Below are 24,093 nucleotides of genomic sequence, written 5' to 3'. Positions count from 1 at the left end.
CTCTTTATTGAATATTGTTTTTTATTTTTAAATATCTTATTAAGTTATTAAAAAAAAAACGAACATAGTATAATTACGATAAAAATTTAAAATATGAACGAAACTATTAGCTTAATTTTATTCTTGTATCTTTTAATTATTTAAAAGAAATATTATTACGAAATAAAATCTATAAAATAATTTAATACTTTATAATTTAATACTTTAGCCATTTTTTGATATTAATACAATTTTTTTTTAATAATAATTTTTTAATACTAATAATATATAATCGATAAATCAATATTTAAATACAAATGAACGACATCTATTGACTTAAATTATAATTAATAACGAAATTAAAGAAGAAATAAAGGTAAATAATATTTAAGGTACTTTTTCCCGCCACAATCACGTACTGAACTGAGTTGTGTCGTCATCTATCGGGATGCGACGAAATCTGCCGCTTATCATACGTTTAACCGATAAAAATTTCGAGAGAAATCGGCACGAAAAATCAAATCGCGAGAAAGGCAATCATCGTTAGTGACTACGAAATCGCTGAAATCCCCAACTTTCAGTCTCGATCTCTCGGGACGTACGTAAAAATCAGCTGATGACGTAACATATAACGAGCGTAAGAAGAAAAGTTAGTCGCATACTCGTGTCGGTGTTGGTGGGCGCGAGACTTGCGCGAGACGAAGTATGGCGTAGGATTCCCTCTGGCCTCTTTCGTTGAGCAGTGTTAAGAGTTCACTCTACTTGGTAGTTTTGTTTGTCTATTATTTCGCTAACGGTAATTACACAAGCGTTTCGTGTGTGTGTCGCGGTATTCTATTGCGAAAAAGTGGTCGTCATCGCTTTTGGAGTCGAAGGTAGACTTATCTTCTTGCAGGGCACGAAAAGGACATCGAGTATCTGTACAGGATGAGCGTCGATGCATATGGACCTAGCAGTCAGACCCTTACGTTCCTCGATACAGAGGAAGCTGATTTAATCGGTGCAGACACGCAGGGTAGCGAATTTGATTTCACCGATTTTACATTACCCTCACCGAGTCAAACTCAAGCTTCGCAACACGATGCTGCCCAAAGTCAACCTAACCAGCCTGTACAGGTTGGTTTTTTAACTCGTCATATGTTCTCCTGAATTTGACCTCTAACCTATATTTTTGTTAATTGATTTTATTGTGTTCCAAGTTTTTATTTAAATTTGGCTGGTACCTAACCTCATTCAATTTTAGTTTCATCAATTTCTGATATATATTATTTCTATGTCCACGCCTTATCTTGATTTCATGACCTATACATTTTTTTCATTTTTATGCTATACATAAGAAGTAATTTCTTTATAAATAAAATTTTTATAATGTATAAAATATTATAAACAAAATCTTTTCATATTTAAATTAGTTTTTCTAAACATGATTAATATTTTTTCGATGATTAGAGGTTAGGTGATTTTTGCGATAATTAATGTTTCATATTGTTATGCAAGATAAGTAATTTGTATCATTTCCGATTTATAATTTTATGAATATGAAAAGAAAAATAATAATATAATATAATATCATTGTAAATCAAAAGAAATACATTTTAGATAAGATTTAAAAAATATATATACATATATGCATATAAACAAAATTCTTGAATGTTAAAAAATAAGATATAATATTTAAGACAAATATCTATTAATATGTTTTTAGTTTATACATTGTTATGATTTTTTTCTAGGTTAATGGAACAAGTGGCAGTTCATCTTTAGACTTGAAAATTTCTGGAGCAGCACAAAGTCTTGCAGAATTACAATTTGAAGAAGAAGAAGAAGAAGCATATTACAATCGTGATTTACCAGAACATGCATGTAAATATTGTGGTATTCATGAAGCATCTTGTGTTGTTATGTGTAATGTCTGCCGCAAATGGTTTTGTAATGGACGTGGAAATACATCTGGTTCTCATATTATTAACCATCTTGTTCGAGCCAAACATAAGGAAGTTACTTTACATAGGTATTATATTTTATTTATTTTCATAATAATTATATACATAATAATTTTTAATTTTACATTATAATTTATTTATATTACAGAGATGGCCCTTTGGGAGAAACTGTTTTGGAATGTTATTCATGTGCTGTTAGGAATGTTTTTGTTCTTGGTTTTATTCCCGCTAAAGCAGATTCTGTTGTTGTATTACTCTGCCGCCAACCATGTGCAGCTCAAAGTTCCTTAAAGGATATGAATTGGTAAATTTATTTTTAGAAAAATTACGAATGTAATAATTTATTATAATTTTTAATATTTTTTTAAATTTTATAGGGATCAAGAACAATGGAAGCCATTGATTGAAGATCGTTCTTTTTTAGCTTGGTTAGTAAAAATCCCATCAGAACAGGAACAATTACGTGCCAGACAAATTTCTGCTCAACAAATCAATAAGTTGGAAGAATTATGGCGGGACAATGTCGATGCGACTTTCCAAGATCTTGAAAAACCTGGAGTAGATGAAGAACCGCAACAAGTACTTCTGCGATACGAAGATGGATACCAATATCAGAATATATTTGGTCCACTCGTAAAATTAGAAGCCGATTATGATAAACGTTTGAAAGAATCTCAAACTCAAGAGAATATCGAAGTACGTTGGGATGTTGGACTAAATAAAAAGACAATCGCCTATTTCATGTTAGCCAAAACAGACGGTGATATGAAGTTAATGCATGGAGATGAACTGAGGCTTCGCTATTTGGGTGAACTTCACAAACCTTGGTCGGGTATTGGGCACGTGATTAAAATTCCTGATAATTATGGAGAAGAAGTCGGGATTGAATTAAAAAATAATTCTGGCGCTCCGACGGAATGTGTTAGTAATTTCGTCGTTGATTTTATTTGGAAAAGCACAAGTTTTGATCGGTAAGTTATTTATATAGACGTACTTTATTTTGTAATATTTAAAAATATTTTTTTTTAATATATTTTTTTTTTATAATAGCATGCAATTAGCATTGCGGAAATTTGCTGTGGATGATACTTCTGTATCCGGTTACATATATCATAGATTATTAGGACACGAAGTGGAAGAAGTTCTATTTCGCTGTCATCTTCCTAAGCATTTTAGTGCTCCAAATTTACCAGATTTAAATCGTTCTCAAGTATATGCTGTAAAACATGCTGTACAGAGGCCTTTATCTTTGATTCAAGGACCACCTGGAACAGGAAAAACTGTAACTAGCGCTACGATAGTTTATCAACTTGTAAAACAAAATGGTGGTCCTGTTTTGGTATGTGCCCCTTCAAACACAGCTGTGGATCAACTCACAGAAAAAATACATAAATCTAATTTAAAAGTTGTACGACTCTGTGCAAAATCACGAGAAGCAATCGATTCGCCAGTCAGCTTTCTTGCCCTTCATAATCAAATCAAAAATATGGAGACAAATACCGAATTGCAAAAGTTACAGCAATTAAAAGATGAAACCGGAGAATTATCTAGTGTTGATGAAAAACGTTATAGATTATTAAAAAAAGCAGCAGAAAAAGAATTATTGGAAGCAGCTGATGTAATTTGCTGTACCTGTGTTGGAGCTGGTGATCCTAGGTTACACAGGCTCAAGTTTCATTCAATTCTTATTGATGAGAGTATGCAAGCAACTGAACCTGAATGTATGGTGCCAGTTGTTCTTGGAGCAAAACAATTAATTCTCGTTGGTGATCATTGTCAATTAGGACCAGTAGTTATGTGCAAAAAAGCTGCAAGAGCAGGTTTATCACAATCTCTTTTCGAAAGACTAGTTGTACTTGGAATTAGACCTTTCAGATTGGAAGTGCAATATCGTATGCATCCAGATCTTTCTCGATTTCCATCAAATTTTTTCTATGAAGGTTCTTTGCAAAATGGTGTATGTGCAGATGAAAGAAAATTGTTGAAAATTGATTTTCCTTGGCCTGCACCTGACAAACCTATGTTTTTTTATGTTACTCAAGGCCAAGAAGAAATAGCTGGAAGTGGTACATCGTATTTGAATCGAACGGAAGCATCTAATGTTGAAAAAATAGCAACTAGATTTTTACGTTGTGGTGTAAAGCCTGAACAAATTGGAGTAATAACTCCATATGAAGGTCAACGAGCCTATTTAGTTCAATACATGCAATATCAAGGATCCTTGCACTCGAAACTTTATCAGGAGATCGAGGTTGCCAGTGTAGATGCATTTCAGGGTAGAGAAAAAGATATAATAATTATGTCTTGTGTCCGATCGAACGAACATCAAGGTATTGGATTTCTAAATGACCCACGAAGATTAAACGTAGCTTTAACCCGAGCGAAGTACGGAATCATAATTGTAGGAAATCCGAAAGTATTATCAAAGCAACCATTATGGAATCATTTATTGAGTTTTTATAAAGAACAAAAAGTTCTAGTAGAAGGACCTTTAAATAATCTTAAAGAATCTATGATTCAATTTGCTAAACCAAAGAAACTTGTTAATGCTGCTAATCCAGGTTCTCATTTCATGTCCACGTCAATGTATGACGCAAGAGAAGCTCTTATTCCAGGTTCCGTGTACGATCGATCAGGTACTCAAGTTAATGGGACACAAAATCATAATCCTTATTATCAAAGAAATGTACCTTTAGATATATTCAGTAGAACCCATGACACCATAAGCTATATCAGTCCAGAGAGGGCTCAAGCAGCGATGAATAATGTACCAGTTCCAGTGGGAATGTTTATGAACATGGCACATGTGCCTCCGCGATTTTATAATCAACATCAACAGGCATTACAGGCTAGACAAAACCAGCGTAATCGCCGAGGAACATCTTTATCAAAAAATAAACAGGGTCCACGAATGGGCAAACTAAGTCAAACAGAACAAAATACTCAACCATATAGTCAGCCAGGTTTACCATTAACTCAGGGTACGACACAAGGAATGTCACAACCAGGTTTTAGTCTTTCTCAGCCCGGCCTTAGTCAAGCAGAGCTTTCTCAGGATTCGTTTGCTGTCGGAGAATTTCAATCGCAAATGGATGGTTTATTATCTCAAGACTCAACTTATCAAGGTGATCGAAGTGGTTTCTATCAATCCGGACAGTCACAAGCTGGGGGACAGTTCTCCCAGCCATATTGAGCCGAGACCGTACGGCTGAGCAACGCAATTGCTATGCAGCGTCGCGGGAGCGACTGAAGGCTCGTTCGACCAATTCTTCTTCGACCAACAACCACAAATCACTAACTGCGCAAAACGGTAAAACGGCTCGGCGATCGAGTACGGTATATGCACACGCAGTCGTCGGCGTTTTAAAAGAGGGTTTTAAAACAAACAAGCAAACCAAAAAAAAAAAAAAATACTACAAACGGGAGAGTTCGTCGCCATTTACCGTCGAAATGCTGAATTGTTCTAGACGGGGAAAGGAAATGGTTAAAGAGTAAAACCACCGGGCATAACAAGTGCGACAAGCCAAAAAAAAATTTAAAAATACAAAAAAAAGAAAGAGACTGGGAGACGACATTATCACACTAAAATTACCAACTATCACTGTGACACGCGTTTACCGTGAACGTACCGTTTTATCGCGGGGATCAAGTGACGTTAAAATTACACACACAGCAAAATAAAAAAAAAAATAAAAAATAAAAAAATAAAAAAAAACATCAAAATACTGAAAAACAAAAAAATGTAATGATAATAAAGATAAAAGAGAAAAATGGAAGATATGGAACGTGTAACGCTTCATGACTTGATCAAATTTGAGAAATGTGCCAATATATTAGTTGAAACGACTGAACGAATCTCTAAATGGCAAAACAGAAAAAAAAGGAAATATTTACAATATTACGGATATTTAATATATCCGCAATGTAAACAAAAGAAAAAAAGAATTAAGACGCATTATATTATTGAGTCTAATAACGCGTTACATTTTTTTTTTATTTTTCTTTAAAAAGATATGAAATAAACAGCTATTGCTGAGAAAAATCTAAAAGGATTTTACAAAATCCTGGAATTTCACAGTGAAATTGTTTTTTCTTTTTTTTCTTTTTTCTTTTTTTGGTGATCCGTATGCCGTTTAATTATTATTTTGTAAACTGCGAAAAAAATTATAATAAAAAGTACGATTCTTGCAACGCGTGGACACTCAACAATATTAATAACAAAAGAAAATAGCACGATTATTATCGTCATTGACTTATTCTTGAACTGATAAAACATCATCAGGTTGATCAGAAATTTCTGACCAAATTGTCGTCAAACAGCATAAGGCCGACACTTGAGTATCGTCATGAAGGAGGAATCCTTTCTCATAAGTATAGCGTAATATTAACATTACGCTAATCAATAAGGAATCTTATTAATTTTGATCATGTTAATTACTTTCTATCTTTTCTGGTTAGATCGATATATATATACACATACATACACATATATATATTGTATATATTTTATTTACCGCAGGGGCCGACAGAGCGCGCAAGAATGAGAAAAATGATTTTCATTCAGTACTTGTTTTTTCTTTTATAGGATTTGCATATAAATGACAAAAAAAAAGAAAAAAAAAGAAAAAGAAACAAATTACAAATGTATGTTCAAGTAATTAAAACAATTTCCTTTAAAAAAAAAAAGGAAAAAATTAGAGAAAAGAAATAGAAATGTTAATTTTGATTAACATTGCAATTTTATAATAGTATTGTTTAGATGAAAATTGATATAGTTTTGAAAAAAAAAGAAATAAGAAATTACCTGGATTTTGAATCTTATTCTTATCTATTATCTATAAAGATATGAGTAGTTCATTTAGTGTTCATAATATTTTATGCGTTCTAATATACTAAGTATATTACCAAAGTATAGTTCTATCTGCTAATTATAATTTAGATTCTTTCTTTTGTTTTCTCTCTCTTTTTTTTTTTTTTTTGTACTCTTGCAAACCCTCTGCAATTTTTTTCTGTATTTTTTATCTGTACTGGCTTCTCGCGGTAAAAAATTTGGATAACAAACTCACGAAACAAATTAAGAATGAGAAAAAGAAAGAAAACAACATTACATAATACAAAATTGTTTTCTTTTCTCCTTTCCGACCAACAGCGCACCGCTAACTGCAGAATATAATATGAAAATTCATTGTGAACTTTAAAAAACGAATAAATTTAATTTGGAAAAACAATTTTCGTTCGTTTCTAACCTGCAAAATCTAACGTGATTTATCTTTTTTCTAGAATATTAATTCTACAATAAAATTTAATGATGATATAATATACAAATGTTATGTATATAAATAGTTTTTATTTAACAACAAAATCGAAATTACAAAAATTTGATGATATCGCCTTAAAATTTAGCATATAATTAGCGTATAACATGTGCGTATAATTGACAAAATCAGAAAGATCATGAATTTTTTAGTTTAGCGAAGGAAGACAATATTTAATTTCTTTATATTTGTTACAAAAATAAGTAAATAATTATTTATAAAAATATATTAGGCCTGTCAAAATACGATGTACATAGTTAACATTTACCTAGAAATTTGTTTAAATTATTTATACTTACAAAAAAAAATATTTGATGAAAAAAATTGTTTTTTCTTAAAGAAATTATTAATTTTACGTTTGATTTATAAATAATATGTACTTTAATTGTCTGCACAGGCGCAAAAATTGTAGTTTACATGTTTATACTGTTAACACAGCCTTATGTTTTTACTATACGATATTTTAAATACCTCATATATATTATTTCACGCATTTTTCATACGAAAGACTAATCAAAAGAAGACTAGAACCGGAAGTAAGGATTTTTAATTCTTTTAATGAAAATAGGAACTTTAATGATAGAATGTGTCTATTTTAAGAAAAAGAAAACTATTGAAAATTTGATAAAATGATTAATTAAATTGTTCAGTCTACTTGCAAGATTTTTTAATATATAATTATGTGGTATGCTGGATGAATTGATTTTTACATCTTTTCGTTGATAGTTTAATGTAAATATTATTAATATCTTTTTTCAATTTCTAATTTTTGTTTTTTTTCGAACAACAATTTTTTATCTTTTTTACTTTTTAATTTTTTTTCATTATCTCAAAGAGATATATTTTTTTTTTGGATTTTCTAAAGTGTAAATTTATTCGCTACATTTTTTAAATTAATAATAAGTACTTTTCTTATTTCATATTTGAATATTTTAAATATTAAAGAAAATTTTCGATGACATGTCATTTTTTTAATTTTAAATATATAATTTTTTTAGCTAATTGTCAAAAAAAAACGAAATTTTTTACGATAATTTTTAGATTAATGAGAAACTACTTATCGAATAAATTATAATAGCCGATAAGTGTAAGGCACTGTATTTTCGTATTCGAAAATTTTGAAAAACTTTATAAAGTTATATATCAAAATGAACTTAAAAAAAATTCTAAATAGGATAGGAATATTTTTATATAAAAGTATTTCATTCATGTATAATTATTATCATCGAATGTTAGATTTGATTTAGCACCATTTTCAAGTCACAAATGCTATTGCACTTTCATGTTATAATTATTTCTTTTTTTTTCATATAAGTATAAATTCTTGCAGCGAGTTGTTTTATATGTTTATAAAAAGGAAATAAAACTGAAACAAAACGAGACGAGAGAAAAACTCGAGTTTCTAAACGCAACGAATGAGCCATTGCACGAAAGTGCAGGCTATTATCACAAGATACGAGCATATTAGCTCAAGATAAGCGTAGAAAATTACCTCATTGTACTATTTTATCTCATACCGTAAGTAATATCAGTCGAATTGCCTCGAATTACATTGGAAGAGGCCAATTGCAAAAATAAACCGTTTTTCGAATATAAAATTATACTAGATAATGTGAATATTTCTGTACCAGCCTGTATGAATGTGATTACGTCATAGTATAGGGTGAAGTAGAATCCACCTTGACGAATATCCTGGCTAGGTCATGATGTTCTTTCAATTTCTGGTATGTACAATCGAATACGTATTTAATCCTTGCAAAAACATCTGGATCGTAAACTGATCTAGCAGTGTTAGTTAGATCAAAAGGTTCTGCAAATATATAAATATTTAATAAATATAAGACATTATTTCTTCTTTAACGATTCCTAACTTATCACATTATTCACCTTCAATACATAAATATTTCCACTGATGAGGATCATTTTTATAAGATCGTGCTCTTCGACATTCTTCTATTGGTATTTTATTAGCCAAACGGACTGATATCGCATACTGATTGAAACTAATTAATTTTTATTTAGTATAATATTATTTATTAAAATATATCTTAATATTTTTTTTTCTACTCACTCGAACATGACATAATACCGAAAAAATTCGATGAACAATTCTCCTAACGACTGACGATTCTTAGGCCGAAGTACGGAAACTGGAATATCCAGTTCTTCTTGGATATCTATGCAATGGATGTCTGTATGTGGTGTGAATTTGCCCTCATAAAGGGAATGTAAACAAGGTAAAACCGGTGGATTGACACCATCTAAGAAAAATAATATATTTAAATAAATAAACAATACATATCTATTATGAAGTAAAAAGTAGATTGGATAAATACACTGCAAAAAATGAATGACCATAAGAACTAAGGAATAACTGGATATTGTCATGTTCTTGGCGTCATTAATATCCTGAGATTGAGCCCAAAGTTTAACCACAAGTACCAATGGTCTTACTCTCCAATCAACTGTAAAATATTCGAAAAAATAATTGTGTAAAGTAAATTATCATAATTAAAATATTTTTTTTATTATTAATTAAAATCATTTTACTTCGAGAATAACAATAAAGAAGATGAGTATTTCGAATTCCAACAGCATTGTTACAATTTAAATCAACTTCTAAATTTTGTATCGAATCATGGAATTTTAGAATTGGTACTTTTGCTTGTATAAGTTCTAATTGTTCTATAAAATCTGTTAACATAAAAATCTCACTTTATTAATTTAAAATTTTATAATTAATTAATCAGTATAAAACTAATATTTAAATTGTACCACATCTTTTAAGGCATTTCAATATTTGCTCTAAATGTCCAATAGCTTCATTCCTTTGATCCATTTCTGTATGTCTTACTAAGAGGCACATGTCAACATCACTATTATCTGATCCAAAACCATTCATTGTAGAACCAACTAAGAATAACCCATATTTTGGAAATGCTGTCTGAAAATAAATATTACAATTTAAATATTCATTCATATATACAAAATATTTAAATTATGTATTACCTTGATGTAAACATAAAGATATCTCCAAAGCATCATCTTGTTCCTATAAACAGTCTCAGTCTGTTGATTTAACATAAATTTCGACCAAATATCTTTCGAAAGTTTATCCCAAATTGATCCATTAAGTAAATCATCTGGTGTACGAGTTACCTCAACTAAATGTGATCTAGCTAGGAATCGATCTGGAGCAATTCCATATCTGGGAAACATATGATAATTAGGCGATAATAATCCCATATATCTTTTATTTCTAGGTAATCTTTGAGGAGGTGGACTATTCCTTCCTAAAATTATAATTTGTTTCTAAAGTAAATGATAGATGAATTAGCATGCAATCATTATTGTAAACATACCTGAATGATACCTTCTTTTATTCTGATAAGTTTGCATTTGAGTTCTAGATGTTGACATAGTAGTAGGATAACAATTAATAGATCGTTGATTCTGATAATATTGATGTGTAGAACTATTTGAAATTATACCATATTGCATTATTCTATTGTTTGTAACATTATTTGGATGTATTTTGTGTGACTTTCTGGAACACAATAATCTTTTGATTTTATAATGTATTAAAAAATTATATTATTTTTAATTTTCTTATTTATTTACATAAATAACACTTACTTCATACTTTGTTCGACTGAAGAAATTACAGAATCTCGTTCATCCGAGCTTTCTGTTTGACTACTATCGATATGATGTTTATTTGGTGTTGGAGATCGTGAACTAAAGCCACTATCGCTGCTATATTTTTCGTTATTTACGTAAGAATCTCGAAAAGAAGTTCTTTTACTTAATTTATTATACCAATTTGACTTTTTGCTTGTCAAATTATTATCATTGGGTCTAAAAGCAAGATGTGGAGAAGGTATAATAGGTGTATTATTTGAAATATTTATACGTCTTTGCCAGTGTCCTGTTTGTGTGCTGTTATTTGATTGCATATACTCTACATGTCGTAGAGACGGTATTTCAACCCCCATCAATTGCAATAGCTCCAATGGATAAGATCCTGTCTGCAAGAATACTGCTTGTACTCAAAGATATTTTTAACAAAATATATTAATATTAACATTAATATTATTATAAAATATATTAATATTTTTGAAGTTTTTAAACTTATGATATAAATGATAATATACCTGTATCATTTGATGTCTGTTCTGAGAACAAGCATCTGAGCGATATTTTGCATATTCTGCCTGATGGAATGCACTTGCACCATGAATGTGCATTGTGTGTGATTGAACTGGTGGACACTGTCCATTTGCCTGTTGGCCACCCATTATCTGCACCATTATTTGTGGTGGATACATAGTATGATACATAGTCAAAATAAATGTATAAAATGCTACAAAATACTTAAATCTAGAGGAAATATTCTTTAATAGAACACATATATATAATCTTTATATTCTTTCTTTAACAAAATAAGTATTATAATGTACTAAATAAAATGAATATTATTATATATTAATTTGCAATAAATTTAAATTAAAAAATAAAATTCATTAACAAATAATCATGTACAACTATTAATACTTAATATTCAAATATTTTCTCCTATTATCTTTTCATTGCATATATAATATATTTTTAAACATTTGCAAATAACAATGTAATATAATCTATGAATATGAAATAGAGAAATATAATTAAGTTAATTCAAAATAATTAGAATATAAACAGTATTCTGAATAATTATAAAACAAATAATAATTTCAGAAAAACCATGTATCTTATATTTTAATATATATAACTCCTCTACGACTTCAAATTAATTTTTTTTAAATTATTTGCATATGAATTATTTGTTTTTTTATTGTATCTCGTTTATTGTCATGTAATTCCAATAGTAAATAGTACTTTTGCTCAGCCGTTGTGACGTTTAATCGCACACTTCTATTTTTCAAATTCTTAGCGGACGTACAGGTTTACGACTAGCAAAGTGCGTTCCTGAAAACATATAAAAATCTTAAAAATTCAATATCGATTTAATGAATATAGTTAATGAACAATAGTTTTATTAGAAATTTTAAAGTATACTAATGCAGTATAATAATTCTGCCATATAAAAATTTTCTACATTATAGGTTAAATACCGACATTATAATACTATATAATTAAAAAATAATTTCTAATACGTAGCACACACGATATAATATAATCGTGACTATAGATATACATAGAAAGTATTTATCAGTTATATTCAAAATGTATCATATAAAGAAAAAAACTACCTGTGCTATAAATAACAGTGAAAATGATTAGTTGAAAAGAGTACAAAAATTAGAAAGATTGGTTAACCGACGAAGATGATGGATAATAGAAAGCAAAACAAAATATAGACTATTATTCTAGTCAGCATCTTTATAATTATATTGTTAGAAATAATTATATACCTATTTTGTGTCGCCATGTTCTAAAGATTTGTGTTGATCCAACACGATATTTCTCAAAGAAAAAATCCACAATCTGTTTCTTGGTCCCTCCCAAACGATTACCAAAGAACAAAGATATTCAAAAGTGTCTCAATGCAATTGTATCTCCCGCCGGAATCCAGTGACTAATTCGTGATCTTTAATAACGAAATTATCTTTTTTTTACGACAAATGTCTTTAGGATTTACACCGAACTCTTGTCACTTTTAACACATTCCGACTAACTAAACTTGTCCGTTTAAATTTTCGAATTCTCCCATGTAATAAACGTTTTTCGGCTTGACACTAAATATTTACAAAATGTGACGTTAGATGGCGAGGCTCGAAAGAAATTGCAACTTACCAAAGGAGTTATGAGAAAAGTTGCCGATCGCTCTAACTTTTCATATTTTATTTATAATAGAAGAAAAAATACTAGTAAATTTATTTAGTTTAATGTGTATTTCAATGTAATTTGTTTTTTTTATAAATACTAATGCATAGAACAAATCATTACACTATAACAATATGTAAGAATGAAATTTACCTACTGTATGTTAAAATGTATGCATGCAATTTGGAATTTTATTACATTCTTTCATAATTTTTTTATAACTGTAATATAAAATGGCAGCCATATTTTATTCTTATTGTAAATATTTTATTAAGAGAGTAGATGAAGTAGATATCTAATTACTTTTTATATATTTTCTTAATTATATATGTAAAAGTTGTAAATAGTTTCACTTATCTATCTTTTTATTTGCCAGTTATCATAAAAATTTCATGCAAAAGTGAAATATCTCGTATAAAACCACTAAACGAAAAATATATAAAGAAAAAAAAAAATTCTATAACAAATAAAAATTTAATTTTAATTGAAGTGCGTTATACCCTGCAGTAACATCCTAATCTCATAGCACTTTGCATCTAGAATTCATATTGTTATATCACTCTCAATGCTTTCTTAATTTTAATTTATAAAATGCTATGAGTCAATATAGTTTAGGCAGATAAAGAATATTGTTTCCTGAGTCTTTGAAATTCTATTTCTTTTTGTAAATATTCTTTAACAAATGGATGTTCCAAATGTGAATCCTTCAATTGACTTAAATAACGATTAGCAACTTCAGGTGGTTTTCCCATATGCTGAGAAAGTACAATCATATTGATTAAAGTATCTGGATTATTACTATCTTTATCCAAAGATTCTTGCAAAGCTGTTTCAGCTTCTTCATATTTAGCTTGTCCAATAAAACAAGTTGCTTGACCATTTAATAACATACTTGTACTGGAATGTTTATCTATCATATCCTAAAATTATATAATATATTATAATAAACTATCTTTAAACTAAACATGTATAATAAATATAATTTTACTTGAAATATATAGTAAGCATCTTGTAACTTATCTCCACCACTGCTTATATTTAACCATGCTTGTGCCAACTGAGTTAAAGTAGCATCATCATCTTTCTCCTGCATAGTAACTAATTCTTTCTTTGCAAGATCCAATCGATCCATTTTTAAATAAATTTGCAGAGTTAGGGCTAAACATTCTAGATGATCTACATTACGAAGTATCCTAAGTGCTGCTTCTAAATTTTTTTCATGATAATAAATAGTTGCAGCAACGATCAGAAAATTGTGATTATCATAATTAGTGCGATTGGTCGCTTGTTGCAATTCTGCGACAATCGCTTCTCTGCGACATGGATTCGCAAAATAGTCTGCCAACATCTTCAATGGTTGTAAATCAGGAGGAGAAGAATTATTAATTTCATCTAGCACAACACGAAATTTTCTTTGTGCTATATATGCACGATAGAGAAATACATCTCGTTCCATTATCACTTCTGGTGAAGATGACTACAGTAATATAAATATTAATATTTTACTTTAAATAATTAAAAAATTATTTTTAACATTAATATAGATAAAAATTAAATTAATACATCGTGACAATAAAATAATTTGTTTTGATATAGAAAAAAATATTTTTTATATAAGAGAAAAGGCTAACATTTAGAAAAAACATACTCTATGATTACAAACCTTGATTTTTTGTGCTTCGTTGATACATTGTTGATAATTGCCAATATAGAAATGATTTTTTACATCGAAAAGTTCGTCAACGTCTGCTTGCTGCTGACGTGCCATCTTGTCATTTCGGTAGTAGTATTTCATTCAACTATATGTTCCGGTTTTCAAAAATCGTACATTTCAATATCAATTATTTGATTGCATAAAAATAATTTAATTTATATATTTTTTTAATTTATATTTTATTATATTTAAAAATTTTAAAATTAATTCTTTTTTCATTTATTCGACTTCATATAAATATACATTTTTTGATTTTAGATATATTTTAAATTTCATATACTATAGCACTTTTATATTTCATTATATATATATATATTTGAAATGTGCATTGTCAAAAATAGTAAAAATGTATAAAATATAAGTGTAATATATATAATCTTATATTTCATATAAGATTTCATAAATGATAAAAATGTTTATTTTAAAAGTGATAGATTTTGATAATTTTTGTGAATATTAAATTAATAAATAATATAGTTATAACAAAAATTATTACAATTTTATATATATACATTAATTTATTTACCATGGTATATTTTTTCAATTATTAAAATAATTTAGCGTATAATAACTTTTTGTATTTTATTTTTAGGTTAAGCATTCTAATAGTTTGTAATACTATATGATGAATATCTTAAAGTTCGATAAAAAATTTATTTGAAATGGCGAATTTTTCTTATATGTATTTCGTGAAATATTATACATACCCATTCTTTATAATTGTAAGTTTTATTTTAAATTTTGGCTTTTTAATTTATTGAATACAATAAGTTGCTAAGTAAATATAAAATAAGGTGCCTTCTTTTTTACTAAAGTGTGCAAAAAAAATTAATTTTAACGGCAAAAATGGATGTCAGTACATTATTTAAAGCAAGTGTAAAAACTATTAGTCTTCGTAATAAAGCTTTAGGAATTATTGATAATACACAAAATATAAAAAAGGCAAAAAATAAAAGTGCCTTTTTTGTAAAAGTTCAAGGTGTTGTTGCACAAATTTCAAAATTACGCGAATTTTTGTTAGAAAATCGAAAAGCATATTTAAATTTTTCTAACTATATGTCAAATATACCAAGTATGACAGATGCTGATCGTGATAAAATTGATGTTGGTGCGCAAAAAATAATGACTACTTGTTCCCAATTACTCAAGGAATTAAAGAGAGAGATAGCAAGTTCTGAAGTTTCTCCACAAAATTTGGAACATAGAGAAATCATGTTATTATTAATTGAAGATTATCTGAAGAATGTTTGCAAAATTTATTCAGAACAAAAAGCAATACGAGTAAAAAGAGCAATGGAAATAAGAAAAATTGCTAAATTGGAATTAGAGAAAAAACCAATTAAAGAATTAGAACACAAAATAAAATTGAGTTCAAACATAAATGAAAAAACTGAAGACAAAGAAAATAAAATTAATTCTGATGACTCAAGCCCTATGAAAATACAAGAAATAAATGGAGATGTAAATACATTAATATATGAAGAAGAAATATCACCTGAAGATATACAAGTATTTGAAGCAGAAAATGAACAATTATATAACGAACTTAATACATTAACAGAAGAAGTAAAACATATAGAAAGTAAAGTTGTACACATAGCCGAACTTCAAGAGATATTCACAGAAAAAGTATTAGATCAAGATAAAGATTTAGATCGTTTAATGACGACAGTTGTTGGATCGACAGAAAATGTGAAAGAAGCTAATGAGCAAATTAGACAAGCAATTCAGAGAAATGCAGGACTCAGAGTGTGGATTCTTTTTTTTCTTTTAGTTATGTCTTTTTCTCTATTGTTTCTCGATTGGTATAATCCATAAAATAAAGATGTATATTATTTTATTACATTTTTTTTGTACAAACATCTGAAAAATGTTGTATTATATGTAAAATATTGATATAACACTTGTACACTCTGTTACTCTGTAAATGATAATGAACAAAACATTTGCCAAAATATGTCATTGTATTTTATCCCCAAACATTTTACATAACAGCTACATCTTATATAATAAAATTTATAGTATATGTATATATTTATTTATATATACATATTTGCACATATACCATGTACAATTTTTGTTGTCTTGTTAATATTTGGTTTAACAGAAAATTATTCTGTAAATTAATGAAACTGTCATAAATGTCTATAAGATACATTTTCTTATATCTTCCATTGCTTAAAAATTATTAATGCTATCTTAATATGAAGTATTTAGAGGCAACTCGCTTGATATTTCTTTTTTTAAACTTATATCTATTATGAATAAATGATTAAAGTTTCTTATATGATATATATATATCCAGTACATAAAAAATTTAATGTAAATAGATTTGATTTGTCACTTATAATTTTATGTAAAAAAATATTTACAGGATATACCATCCATTATTACCTTTGATTTACAGAGTAATTTTAATATTAGCTGTATATAATAATAATTTGGATAAGCAACAGCTAAATCAAACTTAAATAGCCAAACACAAATTAGAATTATAATTTTAATAAAAGAAAGATTCTCATAGCAAATTGCCTATTTTTTGATAGCATAAATTTTTTCTTTTTTTATAAACGAATAACAATTATTTAATTATTAAATGTAAAAAGAATTTTACTCTCGAAATGTAATAATAATTCTTATAAATATAATTAAATGTATTATTGTAAATATGCTAATATGAAAAAAGCAATGCACCAAGTTATTTACAACATTATTGTAAATATGAATTATTATTAGATTTCTAATTGTTTATATTTTTTTTTCAATATTTTGTAAAAACGATATTTAAAACAATATGATAAAATTATATTTTCTTATTTGGTCTGTATTAAAAAACTTATTCAATAATAATAACGTAAATGAAATAATATTGAATCGCATAAATTGCGATTAATAATCATGAAATGTCTTTAAAATTTACTTTTTTTATAATTCATTTGTTTTTTTTGTTTCTCCTTTTTTTTTACAAAAGTGATTTTTGATTTAGAATTTGATTTATACAAAATATTACAAAATTCTACTGCTACGTTTTTTTTTAATAGTAAACAATATGGTGTGTAATAAGCATATGTAAGTTATGCATAATGAATAATCACAAAAAAAATCTTTACACCAGATATTCTTACAGTCAATATTACTACGTAAAACACGTTTTGACATTTTATAAATTAATTTGCTTTGCATCCTGGTCATAATTTTGTTTTATGAGTTGATTGTTTTTATTTCCTCTAATTTTTTAAGAGATCTTTTTGCGAGCAGAGTTCTTATGTTATATTTAACATAAACAAATGCAAGCATCATTATTGTTTTGTACTTTTCTAGTCATTTCACATCAAGACAATTCTTAGATGTTGTTTTATAAGTTGACAAGATTTTTTGTACGACCATGATGCAAAAGGCATCAGATAATCATAATCATAATTGCAACATAATTCTTTCATCAGATACTTATCAAAAATAGATTTTGATATTGTAAACAAACTATTAAAATAATAGTTTTAAAGTATTAGTACTTTAACGTTTTATGAGTACATAAACAAATAGATGTGCTTTATGGTTGTCAAAGACAAAAATTTTTCAATTTATCAAATATATCTAGAATGATACAATAAAAGTAAAAGATTTTTTATAATTTACAAAGACAGGATCTCACCTGCTTTCGAAATTATAATTATAATTTCTCATTGAATATATTTAATTTTGTTTATAATTATATTTATAACGAGGACTTGCATCATAGGAGCATAATTTTCCTTCTATTAAACATTGAACGATCCATGTTGTGGAAAGTAATGGAATTTGTAATTTATTAGCTTTCTCTATTGCCCAAAATGGGCATAAACTGTTTGTAAGAACTATAGTTCCCTGTACAAAACTTTCCATTGCATCTAAAAATTATCAAAAACTTCTATTCAATATTAATGTTAATTTTTTAAATTATCAAATATTCATTACATAAAATTTTTCATACCTGGTTTTTCTGCTAATAAAACAACAGCACCTGTATTTTCACAAATTTGACGCCAAAATGTAGCAAATTGTTTTTGAGACTCTAGAAATGGAATTATTATCACAACTTGAGCCAATGGTTTATTACTAGATCTTTGAAACATTTCAACATATGAATTTTTTTCCAAACTCCATCCTGAAGGTAATTCATCTTCAGCTAGATTTACAAGTTTTCCCTATAGAAATAACATTATAACATATAAAATATAAAATTATAAAATTATAGATTTGTGTATATAAATATATATTATAATAATATTTACCTCTTGACAACATCTTATTATCCAATTATGATTATAAGCGGGTATACCAACTGAAAGACATAAGAGAGTCTTTGCAGTTGTATTTGGCACATTTGTTATCAGTTTTGTATTTTTGTACTCATCCTGAGGAATTTCATTAAATTCTGTATAAACTTTTCCGCCACCCGCCACTATTTGTTTGATTAATCTATCTCTTATAAAAGGTTTTTTTGCCCATTCTTCTTCATTTTCAGTTCCTGAACCCAATTCTGCATCCGAACCATAGTCCTTGTTATTATCTTGAAATCGATCAATAATTTCTAAGGATGCACAAGTAAGAATGAAAGACATGCCTTTAAAGAGATTTAAATCTTCATGTGGAATTGGACCAAATATCGCAATAGTTTCTTCATCATCCACTTTCTTTTTACTCCTTGATTTACTTTTGATTCGACTTTGTGGTCCTTTCACAATTTGTTCATATGGAGTTCCAATTATTTCAGATTGGACGCCAATAGAAAAAACTTCATCCTTTACAGAAATATTCGAATCACTGGAAACGTAATCACTTTCAGAGGATACTTTCTTTTCCTTTTTGCTTACAGAAGTTATACCAGAAACAGATGGTTCTATTTCAGGTTTATTTGTAGGAGTATGGATTAATTTAGATTTAGGAGTAGAAAAAATGGGAGTGGCAATCCGTTTAGAACGTCTTTTTCCATCAACCATGTTATCTAACGTTATTTGACCTAAATATTTTGGCGTAGATGGAAGACTCTTATTCTCCAAATTAATTTCTTCTTTTAACACTTGAGCTTGATCAGCAGAAAAAGAAATATCTTTAATTTGAACTCGTAATTTTTCTCCTTCATCTGTTTCTACTGTATAATATACTTCATTATTTACAGTTACAATATCAGTTATTATACCACACGATCCATAATCATAATTTTTAGTAGCAGCATAGACAGATAAACCTTCTTTCAGAACTTTTGGTATTGGTATAACAAAATCTTCTATAAGTACTTTACTTTTTCCATCAAAAAAATTTACCTTATATTTTGTTTTTATTTTATCGATAACTATACCTGGATAGTAATTATTATCAGACCATTTAGCAAATACATTTTTGCCGATTAATTCATCTGTTATTATATGTGATTGAGATTTTGTTGAAACGTCTACAGTACTTGACGAATTGTCCGTATGTTCCGTTTTATTCTTTTTTCTATTTGGTGTATTATTGTTCTCTGTAGGACTTAATACTTTTGAAATCTTGTTTATTCCATTTGAATGATTATCTGATTTGGTACTTTTACTTCTTGATCTCTTTACTGCTTTATTCTTTTTTGTGCTTTTAGGAGTTTGTATCGATATTACTTCTTGCGAAACTTCTGGAGTAGATGATCGAATTTTTTGTAATTGATCATCTATCCTCTCGTTACTAACATTATATGCATCAGTTGCACTAAGTTCAGTATTTGCAAAATTTAAAACAGTTGTTGTAAGAAGATGACTATTTTGCCATTCTTTATTAAGACGTTCATATGCTTCTTCTATTGCTTGTTTATCATTTAGTGAATGCATATCTTGAACATGTCTTTTCACATGCTTTATTGGTGCTCTTGGTAAAGAAAAATGTGTGCTATCTCTTATTGCTAGTTTGGCTGCCAGTGAAGCAGCACTAGATGCAGAACTTAAAGAACTAATTGTTGATGCAAATGAAAGTCTGGAAGGATTCAATTGATATAATTGTGGATTACTATTTACTGATCCTGGAGATGTATCTTTATTATCATTTCCAGAAATATCTGCTAATGAAGTAGATGTATCATTGGTTTTTTGTCTTGTTATAGTGGGTTCTCCAACAATAGTTTCACATTGCACACTAGTGATTTCTTTACTTAGGAATTCTTTTGTACCTTCGTCAATATGTAATAAACATTTCATTCTAACATATATACCAATTTCTTTTTCTATTTGCAAAGCTTTTGTAATAGAACTACTATGAGTCGAATTTGACTTACTTTTATCATCTACTATAAAAACGTCAGGTTCATTGTCACTTACACTTAATAAATCAGCATGATAACTGTCTTTAGATATGGTGATTGGTTTGATTTGTTTATTTATATTATGCACGGATATAGGAATATTATTATCTACTTTATCAAGAACCGGCATATCGCTAAACGTATCTGATTGTAAACTAGCCGTGCTATCAGTATCACACTTTTTTGATTCACTACTTCCATTTACTAATTTACTATCAGATTTAGCTGAATCAAGGGATGGTTCTTTGGTATTTTCTATTGATTTATAACTAAATTCGCTACTACTTTTGCTGTCATAACAACTTTTGTATACTGTATCAGACTTTGTGTTATCTAAAATATTTTTATTTTCAATTTTTGCATCAGAATCTTCTTGAGATGAATCTAGTACTATCTTTTCACCATCTTCATCGATTTCTACTAGTTCTTTAGATTTTAACTTGATTTCATGAATTGCAGTTTGATCATAAATAAGTTCTATGCTCTTCCTTGATTTGCATGTATTTGAAGAACATGTATTAGTATGTGATTCGCTAATTTCTTTAGAAACTGATATTTCTTGAATATCGCTATTGTTTTGTTCCAAACTAGCATGCTGTACAGATTCAATACCATTTTTCTTATCTTCAGTTTTTTCATTATACAATATTTTATTATCTTTCACTTCAATTGATCTAGTATTATCTGTATTTTTATTATCCAAATCCGATTTTATCTTTTCAACTGCAATAACTTTAAGTAAAGATGGAGCATCTTTTTCTTTTGTTTGAATCTGTGTTAATCTGTTTTCGTTAGAATTAATTATATTTTTTAAATCAGATATTTCATCATTAAACTCTTTTTTTCCAATAGGTTGATGTAATTTTGATGTATCGCTAAAATTTTTGTTCTTATCTATTTCATAATCTTTCATTTCTAATTCAAGATATTTTTCATTTTTAGTTTTTTCCTTATATTTTGTTGGCATTTCTAGCAAAGAAATGCTTTCCGTATCTTCATCTTCTCCAATATCTTGGGTTTCTGCAATTATAATATTTGTACCAGAACAATTTTTATGGAATTCTTGTTGGGAATTATCAGATTTAAATGAATGACAACTTTCTTCTTCTTCCTGCTCTCTTTTTTCAGGTACTAATGTATCTTCCTTGGATGCTGTTCTCAAAATTTTTGCAGGAGGTTCATCAAATAATTCTGCTTTTCGTTTTAAACTTGTAATTATATTACCACTACATTGTTTTTTAGATGGTGAAGTAGAAGTAGGTGGTGTACACTGTATTATTTCCTCATCTTCTTCAGAATATTTATCTTTATTTTCTAAAATGCTACTTTCTATAATTTTCTTTTCTTGCTCTATTTTTTTAGATGATTCTATGTTCTGTGTATCTTTTTCTTTTATAAGTTCAATATTTTGTGCATTTTCTATTGTTATAGATTCATTATTCTGTACATCATTTATTGTATGCTCTGTTATTTTTATTTCATTCAAAATTGTCTCTGTATTAACATTAGAAGTAGAAGATAATGTTTCTTCGTTTTTTATTTTTTCTAAATTTTGATGCGATTTTTCCAATGATTCATCTTCACTTGTGTCTACTAAATGAAAATCCTGACTCTCGTTTAAACTATTGATTTCGCTACATGCCAAACTTGATTTGCTTCTTTCTAAATTTTCAGGACATGTATCCTGGTTTTCCATTACATAGTCTTCTTTTTTTTCTGTTTCCGACATTTTTTAATCTTTTTTATCAAAATACTGAAATTATAAATATATTAATTAAGAAATATTAAATTTTTTCATATGATCTTTGTATATTTTTAAAACATAAACTAATTTACATTAATAATTTATAAAAATTACGATAAAATATACAAAAAGAAACGAAATTCAAGGACACCCTGTATATCGATACGGTGTTTACAACAAGTATGGAAGGTTACGGCGGGAACGTCATGTGATCGCGAAAATTGATCAAAAATCTCATGTTATAGAAAATGAAACATACCACAATTGACCGTACACAATGAGGTGTATTTTCTGAATTGAACTATTTGTATCTCTTTGTCAAAATATTACATCTATTGCCGGAGATAAATATGTTCGCCGGCCCTTGAAAGCGGGAGTTCATGTATTTGTTCTGCTCACCACTTTCACACGTTTCCTTTCTAATTTCGTATCTCTTACTCGTCTTCGTCGTGCGTCTTTGTTTATTATTAATATTGAAAATTACATTAATAAATCGGTCTCCCATAGAAAATATTACGAAAACTCCACTTTTTAATCACAAAGCAACACAGGCCATAAAACGCCATCGCCACTTTTAGTAATCATAGATTATGTAATTCTAGATATACACAATTTTAGTAAGGTAACAAACGACGTTTATTAATCCTCCAATCACATCATTTTGTATAGGCAACATAACATAGTTATTATTTGTGGACAAATTTTTCTTCAACCAATCAAAATGCATAACATATATCACATAATAACTTTATATTAAATAGCAGAGTTTCATAATATAATTCGTTGAATAAAGAATTTTTGCTAAACAGCATATTTGTAATATCTTTTTGATTCGCTGCTTTAACATTTTTAGCAAATATTTCTTCAAATTTTTCTTCATATATTTAACAATTTTTTGTTTATTTTCTATGTTGCGTTTTCTAACGGGAATTATTTTGCGCATTCTCATCGTGCACTGAATGTAGAGTGCGCTGGCATCGAATTGTATGGCATTCTTTCCTACAGTTCTTATTACAATATTAAAATAACGCATAAGATACGAATTTTTCTTAAATATATTATTTTAATTCAGAACATAAAATTAAATAAAGATAGAAAATTAATTAAAAAATTTTATTTTTGAAATAATGTCAGATTGTAATCTAAATATTATTCTTGATATCAATAAATTAAATTTGGAATTAAAAAAGAAATTAGAAATAGTTTCAAAATGGAGAGGTATATTCTAATACAATCATTTTATATAATAAAAAGTTATTTTTAATATT

The 24,093-nt window shown here is 27.9% G+C and overlaps 5 protein-coding genes across 19 annotated transcripts; 2 read left to right on the top strand and 3 right to left on the bottom strand.

The window, feature by feature from the left end:
* Positions 1–15: 15 nt before the first annotated feature.
* Positions 16–7,150, top strand: LOC107995912 (regulator of nonsense transcripts 1). 2 transcript variants are annotated; one of them, XM_017053661.3, is made up of 6 exons: positions 16–744; positions 875–1,095; positions 1,713–1,990; positions 2,071–2,226; positions 2,300–2,893; positions 2,973–7,150. In XM_017053661.3, the coding sequence occupies exons 2-6, from the start codon at positions 907–909 to the stop codon at positions 5,113–5,115; spliced, it is 3,360 nt and encodes a 1,119-aa protein (XP_016909150.1). In that variant the 5' UTR covers positions 16–744; positions 875–906; the 3' UTR covers positions 5,116–7,150. The 2 variants fall into 2 exon arrangements, with proteins under 2 accessions (XP_016909150.1, XP_016909149.1); XM_017053660.3 differs by having other exon boundaries at positions 16–775.
* A 99-nt stretch (positions 7,151–7,249) lies between these two features.
* Positions 7,250–12,958, bottom strand: LOC107995883 (poly(A) RNA polymerase gld-2 homolog A). Of its 9 annotated transcripts, none has more exons than XM_017053603.3 (12): positions 12,652–12,958; positions 12,116–12,205; positions 11,392–11,538; positions 10,874–11,265; positions 10,600–10,799; positions 10,247–10,530; positions 10,013–10,181; positions 9,788–9,931; positions 9,574–9,702; positions 9,309–9,498; positions 9,125–9,240; positions 7,250–9,047 (listed from the first exon to the last, which is right to left on the bottom strand). In XM_017053603.3, the coding sequence occupies exons 3-12, from the start codon at positions 11,533–11,535 to the stop codon at positions 8,884–8,886; spliced, it is 1,932 nt and encodes a 643-aa protein (XP_016909092.1). In that variant the 5' UTR covers positions 11,536–11,538; positions 12,116–12,205; positions 12,652–12,958; the 3' UTR covers positions 7,250–8,883. The 9 variants fall into 9 exon arrangements, 8 of the variants coding, with proteins under 8 accessions (XP_016909092.1, XP_061938279.1, XP_061938278.1 ...); XM_062082295.1 differs by having other exon boundaries at positions 10,600–10,784; XM_062082294.1 differs by lacking the exon at positions 12,652–12,958 and adding an exon at positions 12,490–12,555.
* Positions 12,959–13,112: 154 nt separating this feature from the next.
* On the bottom strand, positions 13,113–14,858 carry LOC107995885 (coatomer subunit epsilon). Its single transcript, XM_017053610.3, has 3 exons — positions 14,727–14,858; positions 14,052–14,540; positions 13,113–13,983 (listed from the first exon to the last, which is right to left on the bottom strand). The coding sequence occupies exons 1-3, from the start codon at positions 14,856–14,858 to the stop codon at positions 13,675–13,677; spliced, it is 930 nt and encodes a 309-aa protein (XP_016909099.2). The 3' UTR covers positions 13,113–13,674.
* Positions 14,816–16,732, top strand: LOC107995884 (syntaxin-18). Of its 6 annotated transcripts, none has more exons than XM_017053606.3 (3): positions 14,816–14,887; positions 15,370–15,499; positions 15,593–16,732. In XM_017053606.3, exon 3 carries the CDS (start codon positions 15,624–15,626, stop codon positions 16,593–16,595), a length of 972 nt encoding a protein of 323 aa, XP_016909095.1. In that variant the 5' UTR covers positions 14,816–14,887; positions 15,370–15,499; positions 15,593–15,623; the 3' UTR covers positions 16,596–16,732. The 6 variants fall into 6 exon arrangements, with proteins under 6 accessions (XP_016909095.1, XP_061938299.1, XP_061938294.1 ...); XM_062082315.1 differs by having other exon boundaries at positions 15,572–16,732; XM_062082310.1 differs by having other exon boundaries at positions 14,863–15,307.
* On the bottom strand, positions 16,723–23,419 carry LOC107995882 (restin homolog). Its single transcript, XM_017053600.3, has 4 exons — positions 23,085–23,419; positions 19,049–22,834; positions 18,748–18,961; positions 16,723–18,664 (listed from the first exon to the last, which is right to left on the bottom strand). Exons 2-4 carry the CDS (start codon positions 22,808–22,810, stop codon positions 18,471–18,473), a joined length of 4,170 nt encoding a protein of 1,389 aa, XP_016909089.1. The 5' UTR covers positions 22,811–22,834; positions 23,085–23,419; the 3' UTR covers positions 16,723–18,470.
* Positions 23,420–24,093: the final 674 nt, after the last annotated feature.

The sequence above is a fragment of the Apis cerana genome, linkage group LG11, assembly GCF_029169275.1.
Source record: "Apis cerana isolate GH-2021 linkage group LG11, AcerK_1.0, whole genome shotgun sequence".
NCBI classification, from domain to species: domain Eukaryota; kingdom Metazoa; phylum Arthropoda; class Insecta; order Hymenoptera; family Apidae; genus Apis; species Apis cerana.
This window is presented reverse-complemented; position numbering and strand designations above follow the sequence as displayed.

What these genes read in the sequence shown, in the direction of transcription:
- LOC107995912 (XM_017053661.3), top strand. Translation starts at nt 907, where the DNA reads ATGAGCGTCGATGCATATGGACCTAGCAGTCAGACCCTTACGTTCCTC. An exon ending in TCCTTAAAGGATATGAATTG is followed by an intron (nt 2,227 to 2,299) that starts GTAAATTTATTT and finishes TAAATTTTATAG; the next exon opens with GGATCAAGAACAATGGAAGC. An exon ending in AAAAGCACAAGTTTTGATCG is followed by an intron (nt 2,894 to 2,972) that starts GTAAGTTATTTA and finishes TTTTTATAATAG; the next exon opens with CATGCAATTAGCATTGCGGA.
- LOC107995883 (XM_062082292.1), bottom strand. Translation starts at nt 11,577, where the DNA reads ATGTATCATACTATGTATCCACCACAAATAATGGTGCAGATAATGGGT. An exon ending in GAAATGCCTTAAAAGATGTG is followed by an intron (nt 9,932 to 10,012) that starts GTACAATTTAAA and finishes TTATGTTAACAG; the next exon opens with ATTTTATAGAACAATTAGAA. An exon ending in CGGTATTATGTCATGTTCGA is followed by an intron (nt 9,241 to 9,308) that starts GTGAGTAGAAAA and finishes AAAATTAATTAG; the next exon opens with TTTCAATCAGTATGCGATAT.
- LOC107995885 (XM_017053610.3), bottom strand. Translation starts at nt 14,858, where the DNA reads ATGAAATACTACTACCGAAATGACAAGATGGCACGTCAGCAGCAAGCA. An exon ending in ACGAAGCACAAAAAATCAAG is followed by an intron (nt 14,541 to 14,726) that starts GTTTGTAATCAT and finishes ATATTACTGTAG; the next exon opens with TCATCTTCACCAGAAGTGAT. An exon ending in ATGCTTACTATATATTTCAA is followed by an intron (nt 13,984 to 14,051) that starts GTAAAATTATAT and finishes ATATAATTTTAG; the next exon opens with GATATGATAGATAAACATTC.
- LOC107995884 (XM_017053606.3), top strand. Translation starts at nt 15,624, where the DNA reads ATGGATGTCAGTACATTATTTAAAGCAAGTGTAAAAACTATTAGTCTT.
- LOC107995882 (XM_017053600.3), bottom strand. Translation starts at nt 22,810, where the DNA reads ATGTCGGAAACAGAAAAAAAAGAAGACTATGTAATGGAAAACCAGGAT. An exon ending in TAATAAGATGTTGTCAAGAG is followed by an intron (nt 18,962 to 19,048) that starts GTAAATATTATT and finishes TTATTTCTATAG; the next exon opens with GGAAAACTTGTAAATCTAGC. An exon ending in TTTATTAGCAGAAAAACCAG is followed by an intron (nt 18,665 to 18,747) that starts GTATGAAAAATT and finishes GATAATTTTTAG; the next exon opens with ATGCAATGGAAAGTTTTGTA.